The sequence below is a fragment of the Eubalaena glacialis genome, chromosome 9 (assembly GCF_028564815.1).
Source record: "Eubalaena glacialis isolate mEubGla1 chromosome 9, mEubGla1.1.hap2.+ XY, whole genome shotgun sequence".
In the NCBI taxonomy this organism is placed as follows: domain Eukaryota; kingdom Metazoa; phylum Chordata; class Mammalia; order Artiodactyla; family Balaenidae; genus Eubalaena; species Eubalaena glacialis.
Window position 1 is genome coordinate 44817942 of NC_083724.1, and position 11065 is coordinate 44829006.

Below are 11065 nucleotides of genomic sequence, written 5' to 3' on the forward strand. Positions count from 1 at the left end.
TGCTTTCACAGGCCCCGGGCTGAAAAACGTGTCGCCGCCTCGGTTCCCACCGCCCGGGGAAGAGAGAGATACCAAGGAAAGGAGAACCGACACCTCCCAGGCTACGGCTGGGGGCGGGGCTACGTTGGTGCGGGGCTACGTTGGGGGCGGGGCTACGGAAGCCGTGCGATCGCCGGGGCGCTCGGCCTGGGCAGCGTGTGTAGGCCCGTGGCGCTCAGTGGGCTGTGGGGCCCTTCCAAGCCAGCTAGACCTCGCTCCGCTCCCCGCCCACAGCCGCACTTCCGCGGTTGCGGGCGTTCCGGAGCCCAGGCGTCTGAGTCGCCCGGCGCCTTCTGTTCGGTCAGTGGCGTGAGCGTCTCGCCGTGGCGTGTCGTCCGCGCCGCTCGGCCAGTTGTACGCCCGTGCGCTCCCCCGGCCGGACGGCCTGCGGAGCTCTCGCCCGTGTCCCCCGGCTGGTCCGGGGCGTCCGGGCACCGCCTCGACGGCGGCTCCGCCGGACGCGCGGACTGGACCGCAGCCCGCACCCCGAGCGGACGGCGTCATGAGGCACCTGCCGTACTTCTGCCGCGGCCAGGTGGTGCGGGGCTTCGGTCGCGGCTCCAAGCAGCTGGGCATCCCTACAGGTGAGCGCGGGAGGGCGCGGAGTCCCCCACCCACGCTGGGCCGGGTCACCTGAGAGCGGGGACGTCAGCCGGGGGGCTCCGGGCCGGGTGGTGGGGCTACGGGCAGAGGTGACGTTCCCGTCCTCCCCGCTCCCGCTTTGTTGAGGCTGAGGACCTTTGGTCGGACTGATGGAGCGCGTCCTTGCCCGTGGCTCCGAGCTCACCGGCTTGGGGGGTGGTGAAGGCAGGAAGCCGGAGCTGAGTTTCGGGAGCCCTCTTTCCCGCCTCCCTATCCGGCCGTGATAAACCCGCCAAGCGTGGCGCGCGTCTTTCTCTTTAGAAAATGTAATGTGGGCTAGATAGGCTAAATTCTCAAGCCAGCTGTAAGGTTTTCGTTCTTTAAATACGTTAGTAGATTGTGTCCAAATGATGACACAGGCAGTTGAATGAGAACCAGATATCTTTTTTGGTCTGCATTAGTTTTAGTAGTCAGGACCTGAAGGTATGCTTAATTTTTCCTTAAAAATACATTCCAGGGCTGCACCTAGACCTATTAAAGCAGTCTTTGAGCTTGGGACCTAGGCATGTATATTTCGAAAATAGAAATCTTTTCAAGAGATGCTGAACCTCCTTAAGAAGGACCAGGGCTAAAAAAACCCCCAGCTGTTCATGTACCTGTTTTCTTCTACTGTGAGAGTTTACGTTTTTTGGTACACTTACTATAACCTGGTAACTTATACATATATAATCTGGTACCTTTTTCCCTAACCAATCCGTATGAAGAGGAGAAAGAAATCCTAGCCAGAGTATGAAATGATGGGATTAATAATTGTAGTTAGAGTCCTAGAAGTCTTGTTGAGGGTAATGATTTAGACTAGCCTTACATGTGAATTTTCTAAATATTGACTATGAAACTCTAAATTTTAATGTATTTTTTTCTGTTGTTTAGCTAACTTTCCTGAACAAGTAGTAGATAATCTTCCAACTGATGTATCCACTGGCATATATTATGGTTGGGCCAGTGTTGGAAGTGGAGACGTCCATAAGATGGTGGTGAGCATAGGATGGAACCCATACTACAAGAATACAAAAAAGTCCATGGTAAGAATTAAGAATTGTATTTCACTCTGTAAACAGAGAATGGGATGATGATTTAGAGTAATACACAGATAGAACTCATCAGTGGTGATCACAACATAATCCAAAATACGAGAATTTACTTGACAGGTTTAGAAGTGAAGAGTTTAGTTACTATTTGAATGGAATAACTTTTCCATCCTTTTCACTTTCAAGATTATTTGTGTCTTTGGATCTAAAGTGAGTCTCTTATAAAGGGGGTATAGTTGGATCTTGTGTTTTTGAACCATTCTGCTAATCTCTGCCTTTTGATTGGAGAGTTTAATCCATTTACATTTGAAGTAATTACTGGTAAGGAGAGACTTCTGATGTTTTGCTATTTGTTTTTTGTATGCTTTATAGCTTTTTTGTCAGTTCCTCCATTACTGCCTTTTTTGTTTAGTTGACTTTTTTTGTAGTGACACATTTAGATCTCTTATTTCCTTTTGTGTATTTTCTATAGTTATTTTCTTTGTGGTTACCATGGGGACTGCATTTAACATCCTAAAGTTATAAAAATCTATTTTGAATTTATGTGAACTTAATAGTATACCAAAACTCACAAATTACATCATTGTGTACCCAATAACATAGATTAATAAATTTTTATGCATTTATCTTTTAAATCATGGAGAAAATAGAAAGTGGAATCACAAACCAAAACTACAATAATTAATTTTTATAACTGCCCATGTATTTACCTTTATTAGAAATAAAAGTGAAATAAAGTTGAGTTCACCAGTTAATGTAGGTCATTTACTCTTTAATTATTTGGTCACCCTGTTAAGGTAGAACTGCTTACGCCGTGGATGGTGCTTTCTGATAAAATTGCAAGGTGATGCTTTTTTTCCTCTTTTTAAACCCCTTTGAGGGTATACGTAATTCTTCCGTTCTTATGAACAGAAGACCTACACAGCTTAAGTGCTTAATCTGCTAGATGTGGCTGAATCTTTGGGTCAGCTCAAGTATGTGGCACAAACGGTTATAGTTGATCTAAATTTCATCCTCTTTGAAGAGTTTATAGAAAAGTGCTGGTATAAGCAATAGGAGTGGCCCAGAACTACTTAACATTGTGCTCAGTGTTCCTCTTATTTTTCGGGATTAAGGGTGTGTTGGAATAGATAAAGATAATAATCGATGAAAGAAGGCAAAATATTTTTCTCTGGAATGAGAGAGGAAATGAAGGGGAGGGGAGGCTATCCCATGACTAATTTTTCCTTATTAGCTACTCAGATAACAGAACTCTTACTGTAGAGCCAGTTAAGGAGTGCCTTGGAGGTCCTTCCATAGTTAGGAGAAACTCAGTTTTCCATTGGTAGGAGGTTCATACTTTTTAGAGTTTTCCTTTTTCCTTTTCTTTGCTGATAACAGACATACATTATGTGCCTGTTTAAGTCTTTATCCCTTTTAAAAAAATTGGATTGTCTGTCTTACTGACTTAAAGACGTTCTTAATATATTCTGGATCCAATTCTTTTGTTGGAACTATGTATGACAAATGTCTTCTTCCACTGTGTTGCCTTTTTTTTTTTTTTAATTCGCTTAATGGACTGGTATCTTTTGAAGAAGAGTTTCTTTGCTCATTTCCTCTGCTGTATTTGCTCAGTTTTTTCACCTTGATAAGACTCCTTAATTACTTTGGTGCATGTTAGCTTTTTCTAAAAACAGCAAATCACACCAGATTTGTGGGATAGCATCTACCTTGCTCAGTTATAATGGTACAAGGTCAAGAACAGGAGTAATGGAAGAATTCAGGAAATACTGCACTTAGATTTTAACCTGTCTTTAAAATTTTAAGGAGGGTTGATTGTTTCATTTAAATTACCTCACCATAAAGATAAAGATAAATTCAATTTTAACATCTCTTGACTGTAGGAAACTCATATCATGCATACTTTCAAAGAGGACTTCTATGGGGAAATTCTCAACGTGGCCATTGTCGGCTACCTCAGACCAGAAAAGAACTTTGATTCTTTAGGTAAGTTCTTATTTAGATCTTCTTGAATATTACTGCAGCTACTTCTGCTGCTTCTCCCAATAGTAATCATGGCCAGACAGATAATATTTGAGCATTTAATATGCCAGGCACTGCTTTAAGAGCCTTACATGAATCAACTCACTTTATCCCCACAACACCCACATGAGGAATTATTTTGCCCATTTTGCAGATGAGGAAATTGGCACAGAGAGGTTAAGTAATTTGCCCGGGGTAGCATAGTAAGTGATGGAGCCTGGATTACTAGATTCAAATCCAGCAGGCTGGCTCTCTCTCCAACAGTATGAAGTTAATGAAATCTTTATTTCCTTTTCACATTTTAAGGTACAAGTAAGAGTTAATACTGTGATGAATAATGGATGCTTAGCGGTAGTTGAAGTGTAAGAAGCAGTAAATCGGAACATTTAAAACAAATGTCAAGTATCTTAGTGTAGTGTGATAGTTTCAATTCTAATGTAGAGTTTCTTTTACAGGTGTAAATACTGAAGAGAATTGATAGTATTTGTTTCTTCCATTTAGTATATGCCATGTACCTTTCTGCTAATGCCTTTCTCTAAGTAATTGCAAGAAGATTAGGGACATCTTTTGTGTACTATTGACTTACTTAAGTCTAGAAGAAAGGAAGAAACAAACATTATTGGGCATCTACCCTGTGCCAGGAACACTGCCAGCCTATGAGATTTTAGGAGAAGCTGAACAAAGGAGTCGTAAAAAAGCACAGCAGCAGTTTTTCGTTATCTTTATCTGGTATATTCTCTCCACAGAGTCACTTATTTCAGCAATTCAAGGTGATATTGAGGAAGCTAAGAAACGACTAGATTTACCAGAACATTTGAAACTCAAAGAAGACAATTTCTTCCAGGTTCCTAAAAGCAAAGTAATGAATGGCCACTGAAGGAAAAGCATCTTATTTATTCATTCACTGTTTTCTAATATTTTACTGCTCATAACTCTACAGTCTCATCTTGGTTATATTTTAAAAATCAAACATTTTCCTACAGCTGTGAATTAAACAGTACAATGTAGTTACCATATTATGTTCCAGCTGTTCAATTAAACCCATCATGTTACAGTACTAAAAAGGTTCATTTTAAAAATCAAGATTCTTTTTTATGTAATGTGTTGATTAAAATGTACTACTAGAAAGGTCTTAAGTGTTTTATAATGGAAATGGAATATATATAAATATGGGTAACAGGCTAGTCACTAGTTTGAGATGAGAACTATAATTCTCATGGTAAAGTTCTAGCATGCATGTACCTGTATAGCATGCTCTGCTAATGAGAAGGCTCATAAAAGTAACTATATTAAGCAGAGGTTTGACAGTTTATTACAAACCTAAGGGGAAAAAATCCAGACTTCGTATTTTTGATACTTTGTGCATTTATATATTATTATAGACATGAAGACTTGTGAAATTTCATTTTAGTTAGTCATTTCCTTTAAGGGCTCAAATCATTGTACTGTGTTCCATTTTTGTTAAAGCTGCCTCAGTTCTAATTGGTCTAGACGCTCTCCCTATTATTTTTTTGTTTTTCTTTTAAAACAGTAAAGTGAGTGTTTTTCGAATCTCTAGTTCTCATTTTTGTGTTGTATAACACTTCTCTCTTTTTAAGAGTAGATATTCTTCAACATTTTTCTTAACCTTTGTTTCCTGTAAACAGTTGTCAGTGTCAGTTCTTCCATTTAGAATATCCAACTTTACATTTACAAAATGTAGAGTTTCATCTGTGTCTGTATCTGCCATCCCATCGCTTCACTATATGAACGGTGATTAAGTGCATGTCTCTTGCATGTTAGAAAAAATACCCAAATGTTCAACTGTAGGTTTCCTCAAAGTTTAAACGAACACCTAGCATCTCATTTATATATACCAGTTTCTTAAACAACACAAAATACTTGTTCCCCCCCCCAACCCAGGGAAACTATTTAAGAGCCAACTAAACTATGAAATACAAAGTTACTTGTTTTTAATGTGACTATATGTTCCTGAGCAAATGCAGACTGTTGTAGTTGTGTGTGCACAATGTAATTTAAGGCTAAAGAGTGCTATCTAGAAGATAATTTTAAAGATAACTCATTATAAAACCATTTTCCCCTAATCTGCATAAATGAGAACTGATTTTAACAAAACTGTTTATATAGTATTTAGAAGAACTAATGTTGGAGAAGGGGGAAGCAGGAGTAAATTCAGTTGGCTTGTTTTGACTTTTTGGTGTATGAATTTATGGCAAACAATGTAGTATGTGTCTTTTTCATTTCTTCTTTAAAGAAATACTTAGAAAATGTAATTTAATGTTAGAAATCCTGTACTTGAAAGAAGCCTCAATTATCAGTGGTTCTATGAAACAAAGTTAAAAACAAACATGGAAAGTGTAAAAAAGATTTGTGTTTGAGTTGCTTGTGACTGATTGTGTCCTCATTAAGTGTGAAAATTCTTTGATATTGTCACCTTACATTTTGTTAAATAACTATTGCTTTTGAAAAGCCTATAGTATGTGGTTTAGGAGTTAGTTAATAGTGTCTACATTTTTTTAAGTTATATATACAAAGTATATATTATAAGAAATTGCAGTAGGGCCATTTTCGATTAGTCAGTGTTTTCAGGCCTTGAAGTAAATCTTGACCAAGTGATGTTTCTTCTTTTTTTGTGTCAGTTTGAATCTTTTGCTTTGTCTATGTAAATTCCTGATTTGTTGGTTGATGGTTACTGGTTACTGTAAGGTGTGTTAGAGGCCCTGAATAGTGAGTTACAGGCAGCAGCTACAGGGAGAACCTGGCCAGCAGCAGTGGTTCTGCAAACAGAGGCCTTGCCTTTTCCGTCCTTGTAGGTTAGGTCTGAGTACCCTTCCATAATCCCTGCTCCAAAACAGCGTTTTGTAACCCTCATGACTTGTGCCACCAACCCCCTTGCAGTGACTTGGGACTCTTGCCTGTCTCTACTACATGGAGAAGCTCACAGTGGCTCTTTCAACACTTCATCACCAGTGCTTTCAATTATGGAGGCTTAAAGCCTAGCAATTAGGGCTGTAACACGGTTCTGATCAGGGAGATGTAAGCAGAAGTCTACCTGGAGTTTATGAAGACAGTTCTGCTTCCCTGGTGAAAGTGCTAGCCTTTTCCTGTTCTCCTCTTACCTGGAAAATGGATGGAGGCTGATAGAGGAGAACCAATCTGACCTTCTGGGACTGAGCTAGGAAATAAATCTACCCTATAGAAAGAGATGCCATCATAAGCAAGAGTTAGCAGAAACAAATTACAGAATAAGCTCTACAAAGATGACAGATATGGGGATTATCAGATAGAGAACTTGAAATCACTGTATAATATGTGTAAAGAAATAAGAGTGTCAAAAATGGGAAAGTAACAAGGTTCTATAAAAAATCGGGCAGATTTACGAATTGTCAAAATAGAATTTATATTGATGAAAAAATAATTGAAATTTAAAGCTCAGTGGACAGGATAAGTACAGGTTAGACTCAGTTGGTGAGCTGTGAGATCTGACAGTCTGTGACTGTGCTCTCATACACCTATTCTCTATTCACTCCAAATTCGCTTCCCATGCTTTTTGTAATGTGGCTGTGACTTAACACTTCTTTGACAGTTGGCTTCCTTTTGGGTCAAGTCATACATGGACGTTGAGCCCTAGCTTGTGTCAGAGGCAGCTCAGTTCTTGGACTTGCCCCTGTGCTTACTTTCCCTGTTCCTGAGTGTGTATTTGGGATAGACATACCTGACAACTGACAGAATCCCCACTTTGGTTCCCTGACTGAAACAAGGGCCAAGTAGAAGCCAGAATAGTAAAGCAAGTCAGTGCTACATCTCTGGGGAAATTGCCAAGTGCCATCATTAAAAATACAGAAAGAAAACAAGCAAAAAAAAAAAAAAAATACAGAAAGATTCAGGGTAAAGGCTCCTAACATCTGTTCAGACTGTACAGAAACTTAATGGATCTTGGGAAATGACTGTATTATCAGCTAATCAGGTGATGACCTCAACTGCAGCTGTTGTCCAGGATATATAAAATGTCTCAACAGATTTCTAAGGATTGGTGTAAGGAACATATCACAACATGATGGAGAAAAATCAGTATTTTTAAAATACAAAAATATCACAATGGAAAGCTATGTTGAAATGAATGATAATATGCAGTATGCAAAAATTTATAGGATACAACTAATGCTATCAAGAATTATAGCTTTAAATACATAGAAAAGAAAGATCAATAATCTAAGCTTTGATCTCAAGCTAGAAAAAGAATAGCAAAAAAGCCAGACAAAAATGAGTACACACCGGGCTTCCCTGGTAGCACAGTGGTTAAGAATCCGCCTGCCAATGCAGGGGACACGGGTCTGGGAAGATCCCACCTGACACGGAGCAGCTAAGTCCATGCATCATAACTACTGAGCCTGCGAGCCACAACTACTGAAACCTGTGCGCTTAGAGCCCGTGCTCTGCAACAAGAGAAGCCACCACAATGAGAAGCCCGTGCACCACAACGAAGAGTAGCCCCCGCTCACTACAACCAGAGAAAAGCCCACACACAGCAACGAAGACCCAATGCAGCCAAAAATAAATAAAATAAATTTTTAAAAAATGAGTATACACTGTGATTCTATATAAATTGTAAGAACAGGCAAAACTATAGCAAAAATGGTCAGAGTGGTTCTTGAGGACGGGGGTGACAGGAGGATTATGAAGGCTGTTGGGTGCTTCTGTCTCACTGTCCTGTTTCTGGATCTGGGTGATGGTTGCATAATGTGCTCGCTTGTGAAAATTCATCAAGCTTTATACCTACTTGTACACATTCAAATAAGGCAAATGATGTTCTGTATAGCTTGGCTGTGAATATCATTTACACAGTCAAGAATTACAGCACTGAATTTTTATGAAGCAAAATACATTTATTGGAAGGATGAGGAGGAGGGAAGTGTGCAGGGGCAGTGATGGGAAGAGTTTGGGAAAGAAATGCTCATCTTCCGTTAGTGGGAAATGAATAGGTAGATACCTAACCTGAAAACATAGGAAGCAGCAGTATAAGCATCTCCCTTAGAGATAGGGAGAAAACATATAAAATAACTCAAAGGGTTGAAATTGCTTGCTTCTAAGGAATGGGAAATGGAATGTGATGGGAGCAAACTAATATTTCTTTTACTTACTATGTCTTGTTAAATAATTTGATTCCTTAAACTATGTGCAGGTATATCCTGATGAAAATAAAAATTAGCCTTTAGAAAGTTAATCATGTATTTGGAGGGTGTTAAAAAGTTGTGAAACTTAGGATAAACTTTTTGTTTTTTAATAAATTTATTTGTTTATTTATTTATGGCTGCGTTGGGTCTTCATTGATGCGCACGGGCTTTCTCTAGTTGGGGTGAGCAGGGGCTACTCTTTGTGGTGGTGTGAGGGCTTCTCATTGCAGTGGCTTCTCATGTTACGTAGCATGGGCTCTAGACACGCAGGCTTCAGTAGTTGTGGCTCACGGGCTCAGTAGTTGTGGCACACGGGCTTAGTTGCTCCACGGCATGTGGGATCTTCCCGGACCAGGGCTTGAACCTATGTCCCCTGCATTGGCAGGCGGATTCTTAACCACTGTGCCACCAGGAAAGTCCCAGGATAAATATTTTTAAACAATGTATTATATTTTCAAATTACATGCTCAGTATGTTTTTCTTCAGTTTACAAACACCTTTTTGAATAAAGTACCTCTAAATTCAGTGAGTTCAACTAGTAATCTGGAAAAAGTAATGCACACATTATAAAGCATGCTATTCAATAGAATTTTCTGCTATCGTGATAATGTTCCATTTCTTCACTCTCCAGTAATTACTTTAAATAGCCACATGTGCCTAGTGACTACTGTATTAGACAATCCAACTACAGAAGATCCAAAAAAAAAAAAAAAAAGGAAATACAGGGGAAATAATATATTTACTGTGCTTTTTTCAGATTAACAATTGGACCAATTGCTTTAATTTTGAGGTACTTTATCTGAAAACGCATGGACCACATTTCATGAAAATAGAACTAACATATAGTTCAAATTGTTTCTCAGCTTCACAGATGCTGTGTATATGATACTCTTTTCTTCTACTTAGTTTGGTCTTTTTCTAATTTCTCATTTATTTTCAGCCATTATTTCCTTTATAAGCATTTTAAGTCTAAAGCTCACCCCCCCCCCCCCGCCCCCACTACAGGTTTACCTGCCGGCATGTGGAAGCCAGCCCCTTGGAAAGGGAGTGAGCTGTCTGGCATTTGGCATCTCTGCTCAGCTCTCCTGATCACGGTCCTATACACAGTCACCTTCCCTTAGAGGTCTCAATGGATTGCATTCTTAAGTTAGGTTGAAGGGCATTTAACAGAAGGGAGATGGATGTATTTGAATGGCATTCATGAATACATGAATTCATATACCAACCGACAATAGTGTCTCTCTCTTTTTTTAAAAAAAAAATTTATTTATTTATTTATTTAGGCTGCATTGCGTCTTAGTTTCGGCATGTGGACTTCTTAGTTGCGGCATGCATGCAGGATCTAGCTCCCCAACCAGGTATCGAACCCGGGCCCCCTGCATTGGCAGCGCGGAATCTTACCCACTGGACCACAAGGGAAGTTCCCACAATAGTCTCTTTATAGCAGCCTCCCACAAACTCCAGTGTCTCATATGTTTATAATCGCCTTAAGCTCTTTCACCTAGAGTGTAAACTTCTGGAGACCTTGAACTGTATTTTAATTCCTCCAGCACCTATGTATAGAAAGTGCTCTGTATATAATTGTGCATTAATTAGAAAAAAATATATCTTGGGTATTGGGACCTTAATACAGCAACAGAATTAGAGAAAGCTTCACTGGGGACCCAGCTTGTGGGCCAAATAATTTTTAAACCTGGCTCTGCCTTCCTTAGCTCCATTTTATTCTCCAAGGCAAAAACTATGCCATGGATGAAGCCTCGAGGGCTGAGTTTTGTTATCTATTAAGGGCTCGTTACAGTCATTATGATAGATATTAACTTATATTTTTCTCACAGAAAAATTGTGACTTCCTGAATTTTTTATTTCTAATCCTTCATGAACCGATACTTTAAAAAATACAATAAAAATTACTAGAAAAATAGTCACACACTTGGATGTCTTGACAATGTCAAAATGCTGTAAAGGATTCTAAATACTCTCAGTTTCAGTAAGAGACAGTTCATAGGCCAGTAGCAGTCACAGACCACACTTCGGGCTTTCCCTGTCAGCCAGAGCAGGTTGACAAACTTTTGTAAAGGGCCAGACAGAAAATTCTTAAGGCTTTGCCATATCAAAAAAGCAACCATGGACAATATGTAAATGAATGGGCACGGCTATGTT

General features: G+C 39.7%; 1 protein-coding gene across 1 annotated transcript; it reads left to right on the forward strand.

Annotated features, from left to right (window-relative positions):
* Positions 1-356: 356 nt before the first annotated feature.
* On the forward strand, positions 357-8964 carry RFK (riboflavin kinase). Its single transcript, XM_061200329.1, has 4 exons — positions 357-623; positions 1552-1703; positions 3593-3695; positions 4478-8964. Exons 1-4 carry the CDS (start codon positions 542-544, stop codon positions 4606-4608), a joined length of 468 nt encoding a protein of 155 aa, XP_061056312.1. The 5' UTR covers positions 357-541; the 3' UTR covers positions 4609-8964.
* Positions 8965-11065: the final 2101 nt, after the last annotated feature.

Coding starts and splice junctions, on each gene's coding strand:
- RFK (XM_061200329.1), top strand. CDS start 542: ATGAGGCACCTGCCGTACTTCTGCCGCGGCCAGGTGGTGCGGGGCTTC. Junction 624..1,551: donor GCAGCTGGGCATCCCTACAG/GTGAGCGCGGGA, acceptor TCTGTTGTTTAG/CTAACTTTCCTGAACAAGTA. Junction 3,696..4,477: donor AAAGAACTTTGATTCTTTAG/GTAAGTTCTTAT, acceptor TTCTCTCCACAG/AGTCACTTATTTCAGCAATT.